Below are 26727 nucleotides of genomic sequence, written 5' to 3'. Positions count from 1 at the left end.
GATGTCTCTATTGCTTGAGTGTATAGCCCAGTAGATGGGAGGATTTCTTTACTGAGTGTTTATTAAATACTCATGCATTGCAATTTGTGTTTGTGGTGCAGGTAAAAGCAAAGTGTGATCGTAGAATCAAGGCAACGAAGAGGAGGATGTTCTAGGGACTAGATTGGTCGTTGTCTGGCATTGCTAGGTTGCTAGAGTTGGGTCATTAGAAACATTGTTAGGTTGTCGGTTTTATGTTTCGTGATGTTTGATTTTTGGTTATTGTTTATGATATAATATTGGTTTATTATTGGTTATTTCCGCTGTTGATTGTGATTGTGGTTAGGTGGTTAGTGGATATGAGACCACTAATTGTAGCTTATTTATTATTATTATTTATTATTTATTTAAAAAAAAACAGGTTGGGTCGGGTCGTTTCAGTTTGGTATCAGAGCCCTTACGGTTCTAGGTTTGGGTTTACTAGGTTTCTGTTGTGATGTTTGGGATTGCATGTCTTGATTGATTATGTGAGTTAGTCAATTGTTTATGGCATGAAGTCCATGTTAATCTAAGTAGTTGATTCATATCATTGGAACAGTTTCCCACACGTAACCAACCTTTCTTTCAAGCCAAATATGTTCTTGAGTGTTACGTCTTTCTCTGAATTGAGCTTATTAGAAAGTGTTAGGTTTTAGCCGAAAAGAGTAAGATCATGTATAGTTCTAGTTCGCTTTATTCCAACTGGTTAGGACTAGGTGGGAACTTGATTCTAGGTCTTGGGATTGGATTTGCACAGAAAAGAAAAGAACAAAAGAGAAAGAAAAAGGTAAGGAGTCTTTAGGAGGGGGAATGTGTTTTTAAGGTTTACAAGTATAGTAAAAGATTTGGGATGTGCAAGAAAAATTTAAACAAAGAAAACAAAACAAAACTCTTAAGGTGTTTAGAGTTCTAAGAAGAAAAGAAAGAGAGCCATAGTGAATAAGAAGAATTCCAATCCGCTATAATGATTAGAAGTAACTCCCTCCTAAGGCTAAGTACAAAAAAAGATGTATAAAAAGAATTATTGCTAAGAGCATGTGCAGTGCAGAGAGACTCTCATAGTCTCTCATATATAATATTTTAATAGTTCTAATTTAATTTAGTTAATTATTTAAATTTTAAATAAAAAATAAACTTAAAACCAATCACTTATTGACATGTGTTTAATGAGTCTCTCATGAGGTTCTCAAAAATTTCTCAAAACAGAATTTACTCAAACTCTCTCTTCCAGTTTTTAATATTTTTCTTTTTTTAATTGGTGAGAGATTTGGTGAGAACTCCCGCCTGTACATGCTCTAAATGGTATAAATATGACCAACTTTTGGGTTTAGAACGATAGGGCTGAAACGTCTTGGAGACCTTTGGATAAACAGATGTTGCTCTTGTATACATCAGCTGGTTTTAACTTTTAGTCTTCTCTTAAGCTCAGTTCTTTTTTATGAGAGAAACTTGATCTGTTTTGTTAAACCAACTTGAAAAGAAGACCATCTTTTGTCTCTAACCTTATATCCTAGCCAAATGAGTTTGAGGACAATGCAAAACTTGATTCAAGGTTCTTTGTTAATGAATGTTAAAAAGAATGATAGATATGAATGCATGTGTAAATTAAAGATTGAAATCATTTTTGGTTGTGATCTTGTCTAAAGTTTTTAAGTAGAGTTCCTTCACCATGCATATCTACTTTATTAGCAAGCTTTAGATTCTGAAACCCCGTTTTCAAACCTCTCCTCCATCTTGGTTTTTGATTATTTGCGCGAGGGCAAACTGAGGACAACTTTTGACAAGTATGGCCATACACAGAAAAATAGATCCAATAGCCAAATCAAACTACAAGACAATAAATTGTAATACAAGCTCAAGACGCAAATCTTCCGATCTTTGTGAAGAATAATTACGTCATTTATTACACTAGTCAACTACATTCAGTCGGACTTACGTGGGGATCAAAACGTAATTGTTCTGAGAAGCTCTGACTTTGGCATTCCTTCTCTCGCTCTCCAAATAATGTTTTCCAGTTTAGCACATAACTTCTTGTAGAACTATGATACCACAATAACAAACATATATAACTCTAATCTGCAAAAACAATTATTCTGCACACTTTTAAATAGTACAACTAGTGTTATTGAATGTATATTTACAAACCTTGTGATATTCAAGAGTTTCACCAGCAGCCTTTCTAACGTCCACCATGAAAAGCGATGGCGCCACCTCGTAAATCTGCATGTAGGTTAATTTCAGTTTGCTAGATACCCTCAACGTGAAGCAAATCCCTTTCATAAGAAACTTATTTTACAATAACAATAAGCAATACTCACCTCTATCACAACAGCCAACTGCCCGGCCTTGATCGAAGATAATCCCTCAAGCCTTGTCTGTTGAGCACATAAAGTGCATAATTAAGAAACTATACGTACAAAATCATAGTAAATCTTTACCCTTTGCTAAACATTAGATAAATGATATTTCACACTAGGGCTTTCGTTTTTGACGCCAAAGATAACGAAGTTTCCTTGGCAATCACATCAGTTTCAAATAGTAAATTTATATGCTAGGAAGTAGTTACCTTGAAGTTTCGTGTATGAGATTTGAAACCGATTGAGTCCGCAACAGCCTCAATATTAGCAATTATCTCATTAGGTGCCCTTCGAGAAACAAAACGGGTTTGTCTTTTAACAAAATCCTGCGAGATCAAAGGATCAACCATCAATATGCAGGAACAATTTAGATTTCCATTTCTATCTACTAGTGTCATTCAACCAATTATATCATTATCTATACTTACTAGAAACTAAAGCACATCATCAAATTAACATCATAAGGCTGTCAAGATGGGAAGTTTAATGAATAGTCCTACCGACATTCTTATATACAGTATATAATATGGAGATCTCTCTGACCAATCAGGTACTACCTGTCGCCTATCAAATAGTGCTGATAAATTTAAGCCCTGTGATAAGGTAATCATCTCAAAGGCATTCATCATCAGGGGGCCCTCATCCTTGTTCTCTAAATTCTCCGCAACATAACTGCCCTGTGAACAAATGCAACTGAGGTCAACTTTATGAAAAGCAAGCAAAGGTGGCGTGAGCTAAGACACACATACTGAGGTTTCTGTTTAACATTTTTAACTATCAGTTTCAGATGAGCAAAAGCCATGTTTTAGTTAAATATTCTAAATATGCATTACAAATTTACGGTAGCTATATATTTATAGGCCATACCACAGCTAACACAATCTTAGTAGGAGACATATATCGTTAAGTGATTGTCTAGCCTGTGACTGCCAGATCATTGGAATTATCCCAAGGTGGTTTGTAGTGGCTTGTACTATGTTAACAGCCAGTATCAATCATTAGCTAACTGGTGAAAAGGACACGGGGGAGATTGTGTTTGGGTAATCTGAAAATTTCCAGGGAATTGGTTTGGGCATTGGGTGGAGAATAGAGAATTCATCTTATCAATATGAAGAGGGCTGAGCATGTGATTTTAAGTTCATTAATATTTACTCGAATGTATAGAGAGAGGGAAACTTGATTTAAAAACCAAGCTCGAGAATTCTTTCAAAGCATATAAAGCAGCTTACAGTTTTGGTACTTATCATGTGACTACTATTTTGTTCTATCCTGTAGCAAACAGTCAAACACTTCTTCTTAGTCATCCAAAAGTTCCTAAAAGATCTTTAAATAGGTGAATGGAATTGACCACCAAAGAGAATCATACAATGAAACGAATGACCAACCTCAATTCCATCAAAAACTGCACGGACATCATCCAAATTGACTTCTTCCTCTTCCCTTACTCGGTTAGGCACATAATTTAATTTGAACCAGTGATCTTTCCTAATTCCTTGTATTTGAATACGCTGCTCTAATTGGGAAACAATCATAGATAAACAGATAAAATTACTAGAACCATAATTAATAATAGCAAACCTGAAAGCTTGAGATGGTGAAGCAAAATACTCACTGTTTTGGGGTTGGGGTCAAGTATCTTATGTATTAAAGACTTCACTTCTGCAGAAAACCACGGTGGACAAGCAAATTCTGCTGCATTTATCTGTAGAAAATAATGATGATACAGCTCAAAACTAAGGGTGGAATCACAATAAACGGTTTGAAAAACCTACAGCAAGGAATTCATTATCTTTTCTTGATCAAAATTGCAATAACATGCTAGCTTTCTAAAGAAACCCTATTATTTGTCAACAACCAGTAGTTCACACAGAAAATCATGTGGATTACTCCAATACCTGATACGTATGCAAAAAAATGCCCACGAACATTTTCAAAAAAATATGTTACTTACTTTTCTATACAACCCAGGAAGGTCTGTCTCAGAAAAGGGTAAAAATCCAGCCATTATAACGAAAAGAATAACCCCGCAAGACCAAATATCTGATGCTGAACCATCGTAACCTTGGCCACGAAGTACTTCAGGAGCTACATAGTTCGGAGTTCCACATGTGGTGCGCAGAAGCTCTACTCCCTGATTGAGTATGTAACAAATGGATGATAGGGATAGAAGATAGAAAATTTACACTGCTAAAAAGAATTAAAATGAACAAGAGTGGTGGCCGCTTAAGAACAGATAGGAGCACTTACAGGCTGAGGCAATGCACTGAGTCCGAAATCTGAAACCTTCAGATTTCCATTTGAATCGAGTAAAAGATTTTCTGGCTGAATATCATAATGACACATAGTTAACAAGTCAGGGTTACAACACTGTGAGATATTCTGAGTAAAATTGGTCAACAAAAAAGGGTTTTACTTTTAGGTCACGGTGGAAGACACCCTTGCAGTGACAATGAGCCACAGCATCTACAAGCTGTTGAAAGTATTTGCGAGACTCATTTTCTTCAAGTCTCCCGTTATGAACCTGCATGAACAGAAGAAATCCAAGAAAAATAAAAGATTTGGAAAAACGAAAATTAAAGTGAAGGAGCTGGTACAGAGGCTTTAACTAGTAGACACTTAAAGGCATACACAAGTATGGAAGTCCTTACAATTCTATCAAAGAGCTCTCCTCCTGTCACAAACTCCAAAACGATATATATTTTTGAAGGACTTGCCAAGACCTACACCCGCGAAGAAGAACCAGCTTCAGATTGGCAAATGATGCAAAAACACTTTAAAAGATAAATATTCGCAGATGCAGGGAATCATACATACCTCATACAACCTCACTATGTTAGGGTGTCGGACAATCTTCATAATTGATATCTCTCTTTTTATCTGGAAAAGACGAGAAAACAACGTAAAAGAGGTTAAACGAAATCAAGATCATACCATACACAAACTAAAGCAGCAACCTTACAAGGACACTCGAGAACATACCTGATCAACCATTCTGTGCTTAAGTATTGTACTCTTAGCCATAATTTTGATGGCTACATTTTCACCAGTGTCTGTGTTCCTCGCAAACTTAACCTTAGCAAAGGTGCCTTCACCTATAGTGCGACCAACCTCGTACTTCCCCACTCTCCTCATTTTCGTTGTCATCATTCTTTACAAATTTGTATCTGATCCACTAACCGCTATCAATCAGATTAATTCAGGGACCTACTACAATCCCTAAAACAAGCCAAATCATAATCACAATGAACAGATTACTATTGTAAACAACCCAAAATTACAGAACAATCAGTGAAATTAAGGAAACACAGAAACAACAACCTCTCTCCAAACAAAAAAAATTGGTGACATCAGGGAAACGACCAAAATCAGCAGCAGCAGCAACACGAAAAGGTAATGATCAAGATCATCGTAAGATAATCAAACAACATCTCAAATTCTTACAGCTCCAAAATTGCGAGTTTCTCAATCGGATGCAAAATAAAGTCTACCTAGCTTGGAATTGGCCGTGTTCGAAACAGAGAGTACGAATCGTAATATACCTGAATTGGATTGACAACGGAGGCAGAGAAAGGTTGATGAAAGACGCGTAGCAGTGAAGGAGGAAGGCTCATGATGCGATTCGCCAAAGCCGTGAAGCCGTCAATGCGACGCCCGTGCTGATTTGTTTCCGGTCGGGTATCCGACCTGTTTTATTGAATCCGGATCAAATTATCCCCACCCACATTTTTTTTTTTTTTTTTTTTTTTTTTTTGTCAACAACAGATCAGCTCAAACGAGCTAATTGGTAGGAAAATCGTTTACAAACAATATTTAGTGCGGAGATGTACACGCTTGGCGTGCCAAAGAATCCGCCCTTAAATTAGCATTTCTAGGAATTAAAGATAAAGAAAAGGAAGAGAATTCCTCCCTATCAGTCTTGATGTCGTCAAGGTACGCCGAGAACGCTGGCCAGTCGGAAGGAGAAGACACCATCTTCACCAAGTCTGAGCAGTCAGTATAAAAAGCCACCTCTCTGAAGTCATGGCCGATCATGCAGCGCATCGCCCAAAGGAACGCTTCAACTTCAGTATGTAATGGAGATAGACTTCGCCTGAAATTCTTGGCACCCAAAAACGGCAACATTGTCTGGATCGAGGTACAACACCAACCAGCACCTGCATACAAATCCCCTGCTTTCCAAGATCCAGCTATGAACCATCGATATCCTGAAAAGACCGAAGGAAGGGAAACCGTAGGCACCCTAACTGGCAACTCCGAAACTACTAGAAAGGTGGGACTGGTCACTAGATCATCCTCTATCTGAGCCTGCTGCCATGCTGCAGCTTCACCCTCTGCTACCCTAACAATATCCTCTGGCCTTTCGGCAATATTGTCAAAGACACGTGCATTCCTTGCTTTCCAAATAAACCACATAAGCCAAGGAAAAGACGCAATATGGGCTCCCGGATTCTGCTGCCCTAAAAAGTGATCAACATTTGTATATACTGATTCCGTCGGGAAGGAATTAGGTCCCACCGGCACATTTGCTAGCGCCCACCCACATCTTAATTATCCATTATTCATATTTGACAAAAATCCCTTATTTAAAATTAGTAGGACTCTCATTTAATTTTCTTTTTTTCTTCTGATAAAATTTATTAATTTCTCGTATTCCCTCTGTCCCACAAAAATTGATGTTTTGCGATATTTTTTTGTCCCACAAAGATTGATGTTTTGTAAACTTCAAGAAGTAATCATTGAAAATATTTAAAATTTTGAATTGTTGTTAAAATTAAATAATATTTCTTTAGTCAAAGAAAAAAATATATTTAAACTCAGTAATCATTATTTTCTTAAAATGTGTAAAAGATTCTAAATATCAATCTTTTATGGACAGAGGGAGTATCAGTTAACATCAAGTGTAATAATATTGATGGGGCTTTACAGAAACAGAGTAAAAAAATTCATATAAACACGATTTGGAGAGAGTACCTGTTACAAAATTACAAGAACGACGAACATAAGTATGTGATACATAAGTATCTCACATCGATCATATTCGCCACTGATTATTTTGACTTCGCAATCACCTTCGAAAATTATCACTGTGTAGCCACGTATCCAGCCATGTTGTAGAGTTGTTAAGAGGACTTTTGTTTTTGCTATTAAAGGAGAAGACACTTTACCCAAATCAGTATTATTACTACCCAAATCTAAAGCTACTATAGCGTTATTGTAAACGTTGTATCTCTGCCCATTGTAATAGGTCTGACACTTTACATAGCGGTTTTTTCTCATGCTATGGTATCTTTTTAAAACATAGCGGTTTTATATATGCAATAGTTAAGTTTACAATAGCGGCTGTTGTTTGCTATATATATAGTTAATTATTCTATTATGAATTACAATAGCAGTTAATATATGGTTATAGATAGTGTTTCTTATGTATAGTTTTATATAGATAGCATTCGTATGAAAGTATAATATACATATAATTTTGTATAGATAGCGTTTTTGCAAAAGTATAAATACGTAAATTTTTATACGTAATTAAAAGGTGTATACAGTATTTTGTACTATTAATTACATTTTATACAAATGATGTATTGTACAAAGGTGTATTTTTATACTCAATTTTTTACAAAAAATAAAATAAGAAAATACATAAAATTTAGTTCTTTACAAAAAATAAAATAAAGAAAATACAAAAAATTTGTTTCTTTACTACTTCCTAATTATTGGCCCATGGATCTCATCACTTGTTTCAGCCAGAGCCTCTACACCTTTCCACTTCCATTATAGCTTTCCTCCACTTCCATTGTAAACGAAGTCAACCCAGAAACAATCTATACACAAAACCATGAATTAAGGGTATTAATAGCAAACAATTGTGCAGCAATAGGCAAAATCAAAAATTCAATACAAAATTACTCTGAAATTCGTGGCTAGCTGAAGCAATAGGCAAAATCATAAACTCAACAAATCTGGATTACAGTATTAATCGCAGATCTTCTATTGCCTGAAACAATAATCAATTTAAGAATCGATAAAGCGAGATATGAGGAAAAAGGGAGAAGCATATAACTCTATCGAGAAGAGAAGGTGATGTTTGTTGATGTTTTGACTCAGGAAGAGAAGGTGAGAAAGCGTAAACACCACCGAGAGACCAAAACACAACAAAAGGCGAAGCTAGGGTTTTTACTGTCAAACAAATAAACAAGTGTTAGATTCAGTTGAACAAAACTCTTATAATGGTATTAAAAGAAACAAATAAACAACTTTCTGTAAATTTTTGGTTATAAGAACCCATGTAAAGTATAGTACCTTCGACAGACCATTCTTCTTCTTCGTCTTCTTCTTTGGTTCTCCCAGATTCAAGTCGGAGATGGCAATGAATTTTATGTTTGAAGAAGTAGGATGCGAGAATTTTTTTCTGAATTTTGTCCTGAATTTTGTTCTCAGTCGATGTCGAGGAGATGAAAGGATGAAGAGAATGTAGAGGCCATGAACGAATAAGGAGTAAACATCTCAAAACTCCCTCTTAGACTAAAACAAATCTTTTATCTCCCTCTTTATTCTCTATACCCTTTTCTTATTTAATGAAATATGTTCTGACTAAAATACCCTTCCTTCTATTCTTTCATTTTTTAATTAAAAACAAAAAACAAGAAAAAAATATAGATCTCGATCCTCTCTTCCTCTCTCGCCGCCGTTCTTCGCCGGAACTCTCCACCGCTGCTGTTTCATCGCCAGAGCTCTCCATCGCCGCCGTTTCTTCGCGACTATGGAGATGCATCGAGCTCTTCTTCAAAATCCAGATACCTTCTTCAACAAAATAATCTAACAATAGTTGATTGAATTGGTTTTTCTCTTGGGTGTTTTATAGATTTAATTATGCAATTATGCAATTATGCAATTTACATTGGTTGTTTACCATAGCTTATCGGTCGATTGAGCCTTTAAATTGATAACAAATGAATTTCAGTGGTTGAGTTGTAGTAGATTGTAGAATAGAACCCGAAATCATCCAATTTGAGCTTTTGTAGTATTAATAGTAAATGTAGTAAAACTGGTACTACTGATAAATGTAGTATAACTAGTATTACAGACTGAGTTTTTTTTTTTTTTTTGGTATTGTATTTGTAGGATACAATGAGCAACAATGTCAAAAATACATTTAGATTGTTAAGGTCACATGGATAGTTTAATGTTGAAGACATATGTGGGATATGATGAACAATTTACTATTTATGATGATAAGGAGCTATGTGTTTATCTAATCTAACATCCATTGATAATGAGAACCGTAGGTGTATTTTGTTTGTGGAGGTCATCACTATTTCAGAGCTGTTTAAGCAAGTGCGGAGAGCAGACACAAGAATTATGACAAGTTCCACTCAAAGGATGATAAAATCGAGCCTAATGCCATTTTTTGTTCAATAAAAATCTGTAAATGTGGTTTACAAGTTCGAAGGATTGCAAAGACACATATTTTTCAATTACAAACTGATTTCAATAATATAATATTTATATACTAGTTTTTTTGGCAACATGGTAATACTGGTATAACTAAGGAAAAACATGTATAACAATTATGTTTTTTTTAACAAAACCTAAACGAAAAGTACTTAATATACTTACTGTCTTCGTAAACTTTAGAAAAAATGTTACAATGTGTAATAAGAAAGAAGTTGCAAAATTACGTTGTTATGAAAGACTCAACACAATATATTCCTTATACTTTTAAGGTCAGTTTGTAAATAATAACCAACTAAAGATGAAAAAGTTGCATAAATATTTGTTTTAAACATTTGAATGCATAAAACATTCATAATTATATGTTAATAGAATTTAATCAACTGTAAAACTAAAAAATATAATTTTAAGAGTGTGTAAAACTAATTAAATGGAAAAAACCTAAAAGTAGAACTATTTACAAGTATGGTACAACTACTATACTGGGTAAAACTATGTGTGAACACTAGGTGTGAACACACATATTACACACGTGGAAATACATTTCGGATTTTTATTTTTATTTTTTCCCCACAAATATCAAAAATGTTGAAAATCTCATATTTTCTAAAATCCCAAAATTCCAGATTAGTTTTACCTAATATTTCCAGTTGTACAGGACAAAATCCAAAACAAAAAAAAACAGATTAGTTTTACATAGTAATTGCAGTTGCACACAACTAAATTCCAAAAAGTAATATGAATCCAACAAAGTTTTACAAGTAGTTCTACAAATAGAAATAAGAAGAACATCCAAACACCCACAAAACTAGTTCTACATGTCCATGACCTTGTAAAGACTCTTTTACTACGGTTATTGGTGTCTTCCTCCACGGCAGTCGTTTTAACACCCTTCTTTTTCTTCTTACCAATGTCTTGTACCAACATCATCTCATGGATATTACACCTCGTCGATACTTGATTTTCTTGTTGTACTCACTCGAGGGAAAGTAAATTCTAAGAGGCTATAGTGGTGTCGAGGAAGAGGATTCTTGCAACAAATAGTTATACCAAGTATTATCAAGTTATATTGTGTCAGAAATTCATATTAAGACTCTTCGTTCTACCTAGTTATTCTAGTTTTACACACTAGTTTTACCTAGTTATTCCAGTATAACAAAATACTAGTTCGTAGTTATACTTCTATATACCACAAAAATTTGATTCCGAGAGACATCAAGAGCAATTCCAACTAGTTTTATTTATTTTACATGTTCATACGAATCCAAACTTACCATTGAGTCGATGGTCTTGCTCTCACTTCGGCTTCTACTTCTTCTCGAGTTTGTTCCCAGCTCGAACTACTTGATTCCATAAAGAGGGATTCTTCGTTATCTCCTTAAACTTCATCTCGATTACTTGATTCTGGAAAGAGGGATTCTTCGTTAGCTCCTTCTTCTACGACCGCATTGGAATCCCTCTCTCCCTCTTCTTCAACCACCGGATTCAAAACCTCTTTCTACCACCGGATTATCTCCTCCTTGTACCAACGGTTCCGAACCCTTCTTTTACCACCGATTTTGAATCTTTCTCTCCTCCTTCTTTTACCACCGCTTGTGAATCTTCCTCTCCTTCTTCTACTTGTGTGATCTTAGTGTTTTTTCCCCCCACCTTGTTCTTACCATCCTCGTTATCAAGTATGAAGACAAACGATGAAGAAAAAGAGCGGTTTGTATTTTCTCTTTTAATTTAGGGATTTAATCGAGTTAGAAAGAGGAGAGAGAGGAGATTGGGTTAGATCCGATTTTGTTATGGGTGGGTGGATAAAACCCTAGTTTTCTTTGTAATTTTGTTTATTTTTGTAGGGTAAGAGAGTAAAACACTAATTTTTCGGATTTTAAATAAATCAAAAATAAATTTTAATTAGATGGGGGAGTTTTGAGATTTTCGATTTAGTTTTAGGGACTTTGGAGACGATTCCTCACGAATGAGATTTCATTAAACAAGCAGCCGCCAAAGCCTTTGGTTGGGCGATGAAAGGATGAGATTTCGCCACGTCATGTATCCGAGTATTACTTATTGATTGGATTGAGTAAATTGATCATGTATTAGATCCGATGAATGGCTGAGATCTCACCACATCAGCAATCCGAGTGAAACATTATGAATGGCTTATTTTGTTTATAGGCTTAAAAATGTGTTTTTACTATTTATATAATTTTTAAAAAATTATATATTGACGAATTAATATGTTTATGAGTTATTTACATGATTAGATAATTTTTTCGCAATTTAAAAAAATTATTTTGCAACGTTTATAGAAATTTGAAGGTAACACATATGATTGCCTTAGAATACATGTACACTAATCTTCTTATTGTGTAAAACATATTGTTGAAACACATTAATAAAGTTATAATTAATAAAATGTTACAATTCATTTATGTTATAATAGTATACTTTATATCATTAATATTAGCTACTATTTAAAACACTAAACCCTAAACCCGAAACCCTAAATTATTTTTAAAAATAAATTTTATTTATGTTATTATTTGTTATAATTAATATTACTATTTCAAACAAATATAATCCAAAAACCTAAACCATACATTTCATACCCTAAACCCTAAACTCTATACACTAAACTCTTTAAAATTATAACTTTGTTATTATTTTGTAATTATTAATATTATAATTAAATATTTATATCTTTTTGAGATATTTGGTTATATTTGTTTATATTTCCTTTTTTTTTAACTTTTCTTTTACAAAATTCGAAAATCATTTAAAAAATCTTTAAAATCTTTAAAATCATTTAACTTGAAACCTAAAGTACATGCCTTAAAATAATTAATTCAATTTTTTCCAATTAAAATGTTTTAAGTATGAATGAAATAAAACTTTCTATTTTATTTGAAAGTAATCGGTTAATCGATGTTCAAGCCTTTGTGGGACAACATACGATATTTTTGACTTTTGTTTATGGGGATCCAGTTCCTCAACATAGACATAAGGTTTGGGACAAGTTAATTGATATTGGTTCGTATCGAATTGACCCATGGTTAATGATAGGCGATTTTAATGAACTTGTTGGGAATCATGAGAAAAGAGGTGGTGCATTAAGACCAATATCCTCATTTGTACCTTTTAATTCTATGATCCGATATTGCGGAATGCTAGAGTTTTCCTGTTATGGTGAGCAGCTATCCTGGCGAGGTAATAGACGAAATAATCAGATCGTCTGATGCCGCCTAGATCGTGCTTTAGCTAATGAGGATTGGCATTGTCTTTTCCCACGTTCAAATGTTGATTATTTAGAGATGATTGCCTCTGATCACAGTCCTATTTTGGCCACCTGCTTTAAAACGGATTTTCGGCGGCAACGTCAATTTCGGTTTGAAAAGCGTTGGCTAGGCAAGGATGGGTTATCTGGGGCGGTGGAGTCTGGGTGGAATCGTACAAAATTTTTTCGGATACCAGTATTTGTGGACAAGTTAAAGAATTGTCGTAATTCTATTTCTTGTTGGCGGAAGAACAATGTTTCTTTTGGGCCCACGCTTATCTCCTCCTTGAAGGCAGGCTTACAGGAGGCAAAAATGGATGACTCGATTTCGCAGGAAGAGAGCCATAGTATAGAGAGGAAACTGAAGGAGGCATACCGGGATGAGGAGGTTTATTGGCAACAGAAGAGTCGGAAGTTCTGGTTACGGGTTGGTGACAAAAATACTAAGTACTTTCACGCTTCTACGAAACAGTGGCGGGCTAGGAATAGGATCTCTGGCTTATTCAGTCCTGAGAATGTATGGATGGAATCAGACTCTGATATGGAGGATATTGCGACTAAATATTTTGCGGATCTTTTTAAGCGGTCTGATGTGAGGGGGATTTACCAGATGCTACAGGAAGTTCCCACATTGATTTCAGATAGTATGAACAGGATTTTAACAAAGGAAATTACGGAAGCAGAGATTCGCAGGGCTTTGTTTGCGATGCACCCTGAGAAAACACCAGGACCTGATGGGATGACAGCCTTGTTTTTCCAGAGGTTTTGGGCTTCCCTCAAAGAGGACTTGGTGGCTTTGATTAAAGAGTTTTTTGTACGGATCGCTTTGATCCGCGGTTGAATGAAACAAATATTTGTCTCATTCCTAAAAACGAAAGGCCTCAACGGATGACGGAATTTAGACCGATCAGTCTTTGTAATGTGAGTTATAAGATTATCACTAAAGTCCTCTGTTTTCGGTTGAAACAGCTCCTTCCGTCTCTTGTCTCAGACACCCAATCGACATTTGTTTCTGGTCGTTTAATTACAGATAATATACGGGTTGCTCAGGAAATGTTTCATGGCTTAAATACAAATCCTCGATGTAAGACGGACTTTCTTGCCTTTAAGACGGATATGAGTAAAGCTTATGATCGCGTTGAATGGGACTTTTTAGAAGCTTTAATGGTTAAATTGGGGTTTGATAGGAAATGGATCTCCTGGATTATGTGGTGTGTATCCTCGGTTACATATCAGGTACTTATCAATGGACAACCACGGGGTTCTATTAGGCCACAGAGGGGTTAACGTCAAGGATATCCCTTATCTCCTTACTTGTTCATACTTTGCACAAAGGTTTTAATTGCTAATATTAAGAAGGCTGAAAGAGAGGATAGGATCACCGGTATTAAGTTGGCTCGGGATTGTCCGCCCGTCTCACATATGTTGTTTGCAGATGACAGTTTGTTTTTCTGTAAAGTAGAGGCGGGAAAATGCTCTAAGGTTATGGAAATTATAGGAGATTATGGGAAAGCGTCGGGGCAAGAGGTAAATTTAGAAAAATCCTCTATTATGTTTGGGAAGAAAGTTCCGTCTGATTCAAGGATTCAATTGAAATCTGTTATGGGTATCTCCAAATAAGGTGGTATGGGTTCGTATCTAGGTATTCCCGAGAACCTCCAGGGATCGAGAACAAAGGTTTTTAGTTATGTGAACGACCGTTTGGATGATCGAGTGAATGGTTGGTCGGCTAAGTATTTATCCAAAGGGGGGAAGGAAGTTATGATAAAATCGGTAGCGTTGGCTCTCCCAACTCATGTCATGTCTTGTTATAAATTAACGTAGGAGCTGACGTCTAAATTAACGAGTGCTATCTCAAACTTTTGGTGGAAGTCGAATGATAAGGCACGAGGCATGCATTGGTTAGCATGGGATAAGTTGTGCACGGATAAATGTGATGGTGGTTTGGGTTTCCAGTCTTTGGAACAATTCAACGATGCAATGTTGGCAAAGCAGTTTTGGCGGTTAATGCATTATCCGAGTTCGCTGATGGCTCGAGTAATGCGAGGAAGTTATTTTCGAAAACAACATCCTTTACAAGCCAAAAAGCCATACTCCCCCTCTTTTGCTTGGAGGAGTATTTTTTCAACCAAAGGTTTGGTGGTACACGGATCACGTTGGGCGATAGGTTCAGGTTTTCAGGTTTCGGTCTGGCGGGATCCCTGGATTCCGCATAATCCACCACGACCAGCGGATGGTCGAGGAAGATTGTTACTTCCCAGTTTAATGGTTAATCATTTGATTAATCCAACTACTAAGGAGTGGCACATTCCAATTCTTGAGGAGTTTTTGGACCCCTTGGATGTCCAAATTATTCACTCTATGGAGATTAGTAAAGTTTATAAACCCGATAAATTGATTTGGCACTATACTAAATTAGGGAAATATACGGTCAAATCGGGTTATCGGTTAGCCCGGGAATTAATCAAGGAGGTAGAATATGGACCGTCGTGCACGACGCTTAGGGCACACGCTTGGAAACTTGAGGTTCCTCCGAAGGTTCAACATTTCTTCTGGCAGATTGCTTCCGGCTCCCTTCCTGTAATGGAGCGATTGGCACATCGGAGCGTCCGGTGCGATACTCTATGTAAACGATGTGACTCGGAGGTGGAGACTATAAATCACGCTCTTTTTGAGTGTTCCCATTCACGTCGGATCTGGGATTTGTCCTCGATTGCCTCAAACCCTGGGGGGTTTCCCTATGGTTCAATATATTCGAATCTGGATTTTCTCTTTTGGCGGGCATTATCCCAGACGGATGTCCCGGATATATGTCTACGTTTATCGTGGCTCTTATGGTCAATTTGGAAGGATAGAAATAAAAAAGTTTTTCAAGGAATTGAAGCGGAACCAATTGAGGTTATTAATCAGGCGACCAATGACAAAGTGTTATGGGAAGAGGCTAAGTCCTTCTACTCAGCTGCACTAGATCCTTTGCCTGTGGAGGTTCAGGACCCTTCTCCCCGGTGTCAGGTTGATTGTTCTTGGAAGGTCTCGGTCCCTTTTGTAGGATTGGGTTGGTTATTTTGTGACGGGGAGGATATCACGGTGTTAATGGGAGCACGAAGTCAACGACGGAGCCCTTCTCCCCTACATTCGGAGCTTCAGGCCTTGATTTGGGTGATGGAATCCCTGCTGGCGAGGGATGTCGATTGTCAACGTTTTGAGACGGATTGTACAGAATTAGTGGCGATGGTACAATCTCCTGATGAGTGACCCGCTTTCTCCAACCTGTTGGATGATTTTTGCTTGCTCCGCTCTTCCTTTCCTTCTTTCACGCTTTCGAAGATTCCAAGGACATCTAATGTTCAAGCAGATCGTCTTGCTCGTTCCTCGAGATCTTTACCTTCTGAAATTTCTTTTGTAAACTCTTATCCTCCGGTTAGGGCAACCAACCTTGGAGTTATTTTCTAGATTAATGTTTGGTTGACAAAAAAAAAATGTTTTAAGTATGTGTTTAATATATTTTTGCCAAGAGATAGCATATAATTAGTAACATGAGAAAACAAAGTCAAGTACATGTAATAAAAGAAAACACAAAGTGTTCGACACTTAAAACAACAAATTGTTCGACATAAAGGAAAAAAACTTAGTACTTAAGAAGTTTCAAAGATAGACTATCTTGTCATTAGGCCAAGCAACAGTTGTGCCTTGTGCATCTGCGATGAATTGCACTTCTGAATTTGGCCTCCACACTTTAGCATTATCAATCATTGAAACATCAACCCAGACCTTGCAAGCATTTGGTCCTAAGGGTATGTTATGGACTGTCTCTGCAGGATCAGTTGAACACACTCGGCCCTCTGCAACTGTTTTTTCAGAATTTTTGCAATCCAACAGGAAGCACTTCTTGTTTTTCCCTTTGATGGAACCAGAGGTTGAACTTGCATTCTACCACATCAATAACACAATCATAACACAATTATCAGAAATTCATCATTAAAATGAAATACACATCATAACAACATCAATACTTACCCCAAGCGAGCTTCTCACTGAAGGCACCTCTGCATTCTGACTGATGCGTTTTATCTTAGTAAGTGGCCATTGGATTTCTCTATACTGTGCATCAGCCTCTGCATTCTGACTGATGCGTTTTATCTTCCAGGTTTATCTCTTCCCAACACTTGACTGACAACATCTTCTGTTATGTTATCATTGGCTGTGGACTCCATTTGACTATCGATTGTTTTTATTTGTTCCTGATACACATATATATCAACCAATATAAATATGCCAAACCTGTTGGAATTAAAACTTTAAAATAAAATTTTGATAGCTACTTACAATAGTCTCAGCAAATTCAGGCTTCACAGGTCTTCCATCCTTATGAGTGTGTCCTTCTATCCATATCTTACTTCTAGTAACCTTAGAAGGGTCTGAACTCTTAGCAGTCCTAAAATATGAGTAACATGACTTATGCTTCTTATATTACTAAAGAGAAACAGAATTACCATCTCTTGTCCCAGACGAAACAGTCCTTTGCGGCTAGTTGTGTGTGGAATCTGAGACTTTCTCATCTTCCTGTATATTTCACTTTTCTCCTGCAAAATTAATCCAACGATATCCACATGTATATATTTACTATGCATAGAAAATACATGTATCAAAGACATAAAAAATTAAAAATCAAGATTGCACCTTAAATTCTGTACTAAGCTTGCTCTTCACCCATTTATTCCACTGGGTTACAGATGGGATGTTGATTTTCATATATTTTACCTTGTTTTCCCTTAGTTTATTCACAACTTTTGCATCTTTTGCTATCCATTTAGGCCATTATTGTGTAGCTTTAGGACTAACCATGCATTAGAGTATAGTTGCATTGCATTTGCATCTTTTCATGCATAAACAGGTGATTTTGGAGCTTAAGGAGCATGGAAGCAATGCTGAGGAGAAGTGAAGCAATCCTGAGGAGAAAACAAGAGAGTTAAGGCTGTAGAATCAAGGTCCGGAGTCCAACTCGACCGCACCACTCGACCGTGTGCTGAGGAGGACTCGACCGAGTGGAGAACGCACGAGAGAAGCCAGCTCGACCAGCCACTCGACCGAGCACTGGTCGAGTTGACCGAGCCGTTGACTACTTTGACTTTTTGTATTTTTAGGGCTTCCACCTCACCACTATATAAAGCCCTTGTACCTGCAGCCACCAGAGAGTCCAGCTTTTTAGAGAGTCTAAAACCTAGTTTTTACCTTTTTTAGATATTATTCCTTTTGCACTTTTCTTTTAATTTAGATTTTGTACTTGTTTGAGAGAGAAAGACTAGATTCTTATATTTTGTTTGTTTCATAACTTTCAAAGTATTAAGATTTCGAGTTTTATTCCTTCATCAATATTGTAGATCTCTGTTTCATCTTTCTAATGATGCAAGTTTCATTATTTTCTGGGTTTTTGACATATTTCACCATTTGTTCTTGTGAGTAGTTTGTTTAGGACCTTGAGGATGGGTTAGGCTGGGTTGATCTTGTGGTTTGTTTGATTTGGTCAAGCTTGATTGTTGTAGATCTCTTCTAGGCTAGATGATCTTAATGCTGATCATATATCTGAGAGGGTAGGGTTTGATTTCAAGCATCTTAGCATCACACCAATGTCTAAGGAGCATAGATAAGGCTAGATCTATAGTTTACCATTAGGCTTGCTAAGAGATTAGAAGTCTTGTTTGGTTTGAGATGTATTGCTTAATGCCTGCTTGTGTAGATTCTTTTCTTTGTGAGAACAAGTCTAGAATTGCATAGGTTTGATTGTTTCTTGCCATGAGAGTGGATTAAACATGTATTAGAATAGTACGTCTAGAGATCAGCTCAATGTTTGCTTGAGATTTGTTGACCAAGTTAGATAACCACAATGATTAGCTCAGCCCATGAATCCCTCCTCAAGGCCTTCTTTGTTTATTGAAATCCTAGTCTAAATATCATTGCTTGCTTGTTGTTTGATTAGTTTTAGCATTGCTCTGTTTTTCTTGTGTTGCTCTGTTTTCACATTTAAGTCTAGCTCGACCACGTACTCGACCTACACTCGGCCGAGTGCTGCTCGAGTTCATCCCCAGAACTTGTGTTTTTGATTTGTGATTGTCTTGTTTCATTCCTGTTTCATTTCCATTGCATGCACGTAGTTTCCTGTTCATTACTTGTCTTGCATTAGTTCATTAGCATAGTTTCTATCTTTGTTCTAGTTTCATTATAGCTTTAATTTGTCTGTTCTGTTTGCATTTAGTATCTTGTTCTAGTTGTTTTTACTTTCTGCATTTCATATCTCATTTTAGGATTGTTAGTGACAAACAATCTTTGCAATTGGCTTGACTTAGACTCATATGCACATCTTAATTGTTCACAATCACTCAGATAGGATTGACACCTCTTATACTGCAACTGCATAAGGGGAATTGAAACACCCTGACTTCTATTCATTCCATACATCATCATTCCATACATCATTCATTCATACACCACAAAGAAAGTCAGTTTCAGATGTTGCTTGGTTTAAGCTCTAATCGTTCTGCGTCACTGCTCGCAGCTCGAACTTGGCCCACAAGAATAGATTTAGCTGACCTCCATATACAATTCATCTGCTTAAAAAGAGAATGTTTTTTCCACTCTTCTTGTACTTTAAACCTCCCCTACAACAAGTGTGAGGTTAAATGCCAGTACTTTTTTTTAATAATTAGACATATAATTATAATACACTAACCTGAATTTCCTCCCACATTCTGTTCTTTGTTTGTTGATCGAGTTTTCTCCAATCATTGAGTAGTACATAAACATGCTCCTTCACCAAAACACCAAGAAACGATGAAAGTGTTGTTGAGCCATCTCCTGCATGTTCACCAAGACATGTAAAATCCACCTCAACCTTGTCAAGCGGGTCTTTAGCCAATTTACGCATCCTGGTCTTGCCCTTTGTTCTCTTGGTGGTCGAGTTTGACTGATGGACTGAGTCTCCTCCACTGGAAGCATTTACAGTGTCACCTTCAGTAGACTGGGGAGCAACTTGTGTATCACCTCCAACATTATCTTTGTCAGATTCTACATGCAGTTCTTCTGCATCTTCCTTTTCTCCTTCAGATTCTACATGCAGTTCTTCTGCATCTTCCTTTTCTCCTTCAGATTCTACATGCAGTTCTTCTGCATCTTCCTCTTCTGCATCAGATTCTACAACCTCTTCTTCCTCATCTACTCTTCTTCCTTCATCCATATGCACAGTATTATCTTTTCCTCTTTCATCCATTTCTTTCTCTTTCTCTATGTGAATTTCATCAACAACTTGTTCCTCAACTTGATTAGCTGACTTTACTTTAACCAACTTTCCAACACTCTTTTTATTTGGGTTTTTGGTGGTTTTCTTGGGAACAAGAGAACTCCAACCTTTTCCCGCCTGACGGTTGCTGCAGCGCAGATTTCCTACTCCTCTCGTAGTAACCATGACTTAGCCTGCAACACAACAAACAATTATACCATAAAAAAGCTGTAGCCAATTCCCTATACTATGATATGATGCAGTCCTAGATATCAATCTTCCACTATAACTCCATCACAGTCATCCCTAACACAATAACTCTCATCGTCAGATGACTGATTCTCCAAATCTTCAAGGTGCTGGTCATACACTAGTGCTGTGACAAACTCTTCATCTCTAGAGTAAAACACTTGTTTTGCTTGTGATGGCAATATGTATGGATCACGGAGAAACGCCGTCTGGTTAAGATGGAGGTTTACAAGAGTGAATCCTTCTTCTTCTTTCACACCATTCCTTGTGTTTGCCCAACTGCATTTGAAAAGGGGAACATGGAACATGTGGTAGTCAACAAGAATGATCTCCCTGATCACTCCATAGTATGTAACTGCGTCAGCCCTTTGGTTACTATCTCGTGCACTAGCTCTACACATAGAAAATGCTTCATATGTCACTCCACTGTTCTGAGTCTCCCGCTTAACATCATAAGTATGGAATCGATGTCCATTTATGACAAAACCCTTATGGCTTTGAGAAATATGTCTTGGTCCAAATGCCAGCCACCTCAGCTTCTTAGAGTGAGCCTCTAAGTTAGAAGGTATCTACAAATTGAAATTACAGAATTAGTTAAAACCAAAATGAAGCTAAGTAAAGGGAAACTTAAGCAGTAAAGTATAGAAAACAAAGTCAGACCTTTTCTTTTATCCACTGTGCAAACCTTTCTGTATGCAATTTCCATAGTAGAGTTTCATTTCTTTCACACCGGACATCACTAGCTTGCAATTCTTCTAAATGCGTCCTGTTTATAAAGATTCAGCTCTACAGTTTCACGTATATAAATTGCATAAAGATATAAGTTATAAACAGAATTTTACTTACTCAACATAGGGATCCATAAGTGATGTGTTCATTAACACATAAAAATGGGCTATATCTCTCTCTTTGTCGGAAAGTCTTACTTCAGTAGCCTTCTACAGTGGCCGACCCTCAAGGAGAATATCATCAGCCTCCACATCTTCATTTCGTTTTACAGCTTCTTCCACCGGTGCAGAATTCTTTAGAAAATCTAAGCAGAAGGCTATGCATTCCTCAGCCAAATAGCCCTCAGCCATACATGCTTCTGGCCTTGCATAATTTTTCACATATCCCTTAAGTGTCTTCATATACCTACAACTCAATCACATAACATAATGTTATTAATCTAGTCGTATCAAAACAGAACTAATATAAACAAAAGCAAAGAAAATAGTACCTCTCAAATGGATACATCCAACGAAAGTGTACTGGTCCACCTAAACGCGCCTCTCTTGCTAGATGTAGAGGAAGATGGAACATAATGTCAAATAGTGATGGAGGAAAGAAACACTCCATTTGGCACATTGTCTCCACAATATCAGTCTCCAATGATGTTAACATCTCTGTGTCTATTGTACGCTAGCATAATCGGTTGAAGAAGTTGCATACTCGAGTCACAGCAATCCTAGGCCCTTTTGGCAGCAAGCCTCTCAAAGCCACAGGAAACAGTGGCAAGATTCCCCTTAACTTTACCTTTTGGCAAACGCTATCTATAGTTTCTCTATACTCAATTATAGCATAAAAATAAAAAACGTTATAATGTTATGCTATTAATACCCTTAATTTCTGTAGTGTATCCATCCTTCTTGCGTTTGTGAAGTTTGTTGATTGAAGCTTGTATCATTTCGCATACCTCTCGACTTTAATCGAGACCATGTTGCCAGAGCACCGAATAATGTTCTCCATAAAAAAATGTTTTATTATGGAAGCACCGGTAGTTGCCAAATCTTAGTTTTTAATTCAAGCGATCCATGAGTGAGGAACCAATATCCAGATCGAACTGTGTAAGCTCCATCTTGTGTATAGTTCCAAAGTAACTTGTCTTCCAAGATATTGACTGGTAAATGAATCGATTGTATAAACTCATGATCTCTAGGATGGATGTATTCCTGAACTCGATCATTGTCCCAATATCTGTGAGAACCACAGTTCGCAATAAGAATGTTTAACTTGTCATCAAAGTTACGATTTGTGTGGATCATCTCTAATGGTTGGGGTGGGTGAGAATCAACCAAGTTATATGTTGCCATGTTGATATTCAAACCATCTCCGACAAGGTATCATGATTCCTTCTTTAGCACATCAATTCCGACTAACATAGAAGACCAACCATACGATTGATTATTTCTTGGCTTTACATCTAAAATGCTATCATATTTGAAATAATGAGCTTTCATTACACAAGAAAACAGAGTATTTGGATGGTGAATTAGTCACCAAGCCTGTTTTGCAAGGAATGCATCATTGAATTTTGCTAAATCTCTAAAACCCAGTCCAGCTTCTTTATTAGTGTATTGTAATCTCTTCCATGCTATCCAAGGTATACCACGTTTCTTAGGACCCTTTTCCCACCAAAAATTCATCTACAGAGAATCAATATCGTTAATTACTCCAATAGGTAATTTGAAACAGGACATCGCGTAAACTGGCATAGCTAGTCCAACCAATTTTAGCATGATTTCTTTGCCTTCAGCGGACAGGCCTTTAGCACTCCAGCTTGATGTACGATTTTTGACTCTTTGAATGATGTAGTTAAACATTTCTGTCTTATTTCGATCAAACTGTTCCAAGGTAAACCCAAATATTTTCCTCTACCATGGTTTGGGATTTGTAAGATATTTTTTAACCAAGTCTGTGTTGATCCATAGACTCTTGAACCAAAAGTGACCATGGACTTTGTCATATTAATTTGCTGTCCAGAATAGTATTCATAAACATCAAAAACATCTTTTAGGGCCTGACAATTTCGAACATTTGTCTGGCAGAAGATCAATGAATCATCAGCGAACTTAAGGTGTGTGATAGGAGGAACCTCATTTCCAATATTGATACCTATGATATCTCCACCGGCTACTCGCGATCTTATCAAATGGCTTAGTATATCCGCACATAAAATGAAAAGATATGGGGACTAGGGGTCACCATGTCTTATCCCACGTTGTGGTGTTATCAAACCATATGGAAATCCATTTATCAACACTGAAAAATGTGCTGACTTAACTGCTCCCATAATCAAACTTATCCACTTGTCACAAAAACCAAACAGTCGCATTATTGTTTCAAGAAAATTCCATTCGACTCGATCATATGCCTTGCTGACATCCGTCTTGACCGCCATATATGATTTGGAAACTCTCTTTCGGACTTTTAAAGAGTGCATAAGCTCATGAGCGATCATCACATTATCATTAATCACTCTACCTAGAATAAAGCCGCTTGAGAGTCTGATACAGTGCCATCAAGATAAAGTTTTAACCGGTAGACAAGGCACTTTGATACCAAAAAAGCTTCTCATTGATTAAGAAAAATAATTAATATAATATATGCATATTTGTTAGTACAAGATGAATTTAGTTTTATATTACAAAAACAAAATCTTACAAAAAACTTCATTTAACAATATATCATTAATATTTTTTAAAAAAGTTCAAAGTAAAAAATTACAAAGAAAAATCTAAAAAGAATGTAGTTAAAAGATCTAAAAATATTTTGTTTTGTTTAAAGCTTCTTTTATATTTTAGTATATTATGAATATTAAAACTTATAAAAGATAAAAATATCACGAAGATAATTTGTTAGAAATACCCTTTTTGATATACCCCTTTTGAAAAATACTTTTTTTCATTTTCATTTTTGCCCTCCTTTAATTTTTAATGACCATTTTACCCTACATAAAAAATATTTTAATCAATAAAATGAAAAACAAAATTATCCCGCCAAAAAAAGTTCAGACATATTTTCCCGCAAAAAAAAATTCGAAAAAAGTTTCCCGCCGAAAAAAAATTTGACAAAAAATTTCGACAAAAAAAATTACAAGGCTTTTATAAGATTTTTGAAAGGTTTCCAAAGGTTTTTTATAAGGTATAAATTTCAAAAAATTTGGCGGAAAAATTTAGTTTCGTAATTTTGGCAGGAATTTTTTTTCGATTTTGGCGGAAAAAAGAATTAGCGGGAAATTTTTTCATTTTTTGGCGAGAAATGTTTTTTTTATTTTTTGGCAGGAAAATTTTGATTTTGATAACTGTACATTCTTGTTGTCACTCAAAGAAAGGATAAGTTGGTTATTTTGTACATAAATAGAGGTAGTTTTGAAAATGGTTAATATGGAGGAATATTTTTAAAAATGGACATGAAAAAATGGGTATTTTTGAAAATTCCCCCAACAATTTATATGGAGGGACAGGTTATAACCATTAATGTTTTATTGCATTTATCAGTTTTACAAAGAACTTAACACGAAGTACCATTGACAAATCTACATGCCCACTAACCACCTAACTATTATTAACAATATAGTTTGAAGCATAGTAAGCTTCCTCCGTTATTAGAATTCTCCATAACTTATTTTTCTCTTCAAAAAAAGATTCAAGTCTAGTAATTATGGTTCTTTTCTATATTTTTTTTTAAATCTTGGTTACAACCTCACCTTTATTTTTGGTTTTGATTCTACATTTCATCAATAAAAAAAATGCTACAAATGTATTCACGGTGCACTTGATATTGTTTCTTTTTAATAAATAGAGTTTGAAAGTATATTTACGATGTAATTGCGCTTATATATAATATTTCTTGTTAGATCAAGATTTTATGTTGCGGTTTTATATTTTATACCAAAATAGAAAATAGAAATTTTAACGAATTTTTTTAATTTAATTAGGTAATTAAAAAAGAATATTAGGGAAATTTCTTTGTTATTAATAAATTATTAACTCTCTAAATTGATAAATTATCATAATTATGATATTATTATTTATAGAGCTTTTATTGTATTGATTAGGGCTAGGCAAAATATCCAAACCCGAAAATCTAATTCGAACCCGATTTAAAATAACCGATCTGAATCCGAACCCAAACTCTAAAAATATCCGATTGGATGCTTTTAGTAAATGAATCGGGTATCCGAACCCGATTAGGTATATCCGAACACCCGAACAAATACCCGAAACCATCCAAAGTTATATATCTCTAACAATAGATTGAGTCAATTTACAAGTTTTATAAGTAATTTTATAATCACTATCACAGGATAAATTAGTTGTCATTTTCATATGTTAGTTTAGATAGATTATATGATTCTGAGTTTAAAACTTGATGTCATTTGATGTTTTAGGAAATCAATAACTATTGACTTGTGAATTTTGTGTTTTGATATTTAGAATTATATTTTTTTCATGAATTCAATTTGATTTGATAAACTTTGGTTATTTTTTCTCGATGAATATAATCATTTTGGTTAATTTGAATTGTTTTTTTTTATCTTTTTCTGAATTTGTATTGAAAACTATCAAATCCGATCTGAACTGGATATATATTTCAAGGTTTTGGATATAACCTGAAACTATCCATACCCGATGGGTGTTTATCTGAACCCGACCCAAAATCTAAAAATAGCTGAATGGATCTTATGTCTCTAAACCCAAAAACCCGAAATATCCGATATGAAACCCGAGAACGCCCACCCCTAATTGATCATGTTTTGAGAGAGATTAACACAAAGCGCCATCAACAAATCTACATGCCTTCTTCTAGGCACGTAATTCATAGTAATGACAAGATAGTTCGAAACTAGCATGGTAAGCTTCATCCGTTACAACAAAATTTGTTTTTTTTTCCAAAGATGATTCAAGTCTCATAATTATGACAACCCGTCCCGCGGACCCAACTAGCCCACCGCTAGCTACCCCAACGGACCGTCCGTGGACCCTGCTAGCCCCCCACTAGCCGTCCCAACAGACTTCAAGCTGGCCCTGCAGGGCATCGATCCTAACCCATCACTGTGGATATCCCAATCCACTAGTAGGTTATTGGTGCGCCAGGCGTTCCTCGAACTCTGGTCCCCACCCTTTAACAACCTTCCCACAGGACAAACTGTCACCAATTGAGCTGCATTTTATGTGAAAACCCGTCCCGCAGACCCCACTAGCCCACCGCTAGCAGGGTCCACGGACGGTCCATTGGGGCAGCTAGCGGTGGGATAGTGGGGTCCGCGGGACGGGTTGTCATATAAAAATCGATTTTTATGTGACAACCCGTCCGTGGACCCCACTAGCCTCACTGCTAGTTGCCCC

General features: G+C 36.2%; 4 protein-coding genes across 11 annotated transcripts; 1 reads left to right on the top strand and 3 right to left on the bottom strand.

Moving 5' to 3' along the window:
- Window positions 1-1731: 1731 nt before the first annotated feature.
- LOC104723982 (CBL-interacting serine/threonine-protein kinase 24) lies at window positions 1732-6154 on the bottom strand. Of its 8 annotated transcripts, none has more exons than XR_015572340.1 (14): window positions 5915-6154; window positions 5355-5539; window positions 5190-5252; window positions 5024-5095; window positions 4789-4896; window positions 4623-4697; window positions 4327-4506; window positions 3988-4077; window positions 3761-3888; window positions 2933-3052; window positions 2585-2701; window positions 2337-2393; window positions 2164-2238; window positions 1732-2057 (listed from the first exon to the last, which is right to left on the bottom strand). XR_015572340.1 is itself a non-coding variant. In XM_010442411.3 (14 exons), exons 2-14 carry the CDS (start codon window positions 5520-5522, stop codon window positions 1962-1964), a joined length of 1344 nt encoding a protein of 447 aa, XP_010440713.1. In that variant the 5' UTR covers window positions 5523-5591; window positions 5915-6145; the 3' UTR covers window positions 1732-1961. The 8 variants fall into 8 exon arrangements, 4 of the variants coding, with proteins under 4 accessions (XP_010440713.1, XP_010440716.1, XP_010440715.1 ...); XR_015572339.1 differs by having other exon boundaries at window positions 5355-5591; window positions 5915-6145; XR_015572342.1 differs by having other exon boundaries at window positions 5355-5554; window positions 5915-6056.
- Window positions 6155-6185: 31 nt separating this feature from the next.
- On the bottom strand, window positions 6186-6788 carry LOC147934309 (uncharacterized). Its single transcript, XM_087472582.1, has one exon. The coding sequence runs from the start codon at window positions 6786-6788 to the stop codon at window positions 6186-6188; it is 603 nt and encodes a 200-aa protein (XP_087328708.1).
- Window positions 6789-13408: 6620 nt separating this feature from the next.
- On the top strand, window positions 13409-16350 carry LOC147934308 (uncharacterized). The gene is made up of 4 exons (XM_087472580.1): window positions 13409-13909; window positions 14065-14331; window positions 14431-14622; window positions 14920-16350. The coding sequence occupies exons 1-4, from the start codon at window positions 13409-13411 to the stop codon at window positions 16348-16350; spliced, it is 2391 nt and encodes a 796-aa protein (XP_087328706.1).
- A 1413-nt stretch (window positions 16351-17763) lies between these two features.
- Window positions 17764-23886, bottom strand: LOC104723981 (uncharacterized). Its single transcript, XM_010442410.3, has 6 exons — window positions 21837-23886; window positions 21464-21751; window positions 21278-21383; window positions 19823-21186; window positions 19605-19751; window positions 17764-17835 (listed from the first exon to the last, which is right to left on the bottom strand). Exons 4-6 carry the CDS (start codon window positions 20552-20554, stop codon window positions 17764-17766), a joined length of 951 nt encoding a protein of 316 aa, XP_010440712.2. The 5' UTR covers window positions 20555-21186; window positions 21278-21383; window positions 21464-21751; window positions 21837-23886.
- Window positions 23887-26727: the final 2841 nt, after the last annotated feature.

The sequence above is a fragment of the Camelina sativa genome, chromosome 11 (assembly GCF_030686135.1).
Source record: "Camelina sativa cultivar CO46 ecotype springtype chromosome 11, ASM3068613v1".
Lineage (NCBI taxonomy): Eukaryota > Viridiplantae > Streptophyta > Magnoliopsida > Brassicales > Brassicaceae > Camelina > Camelina sativa.
Note: the sequence above shows the minus strand (reverse complement) of the source record. Positions and strands in the feature narration are given on the sequence as shown.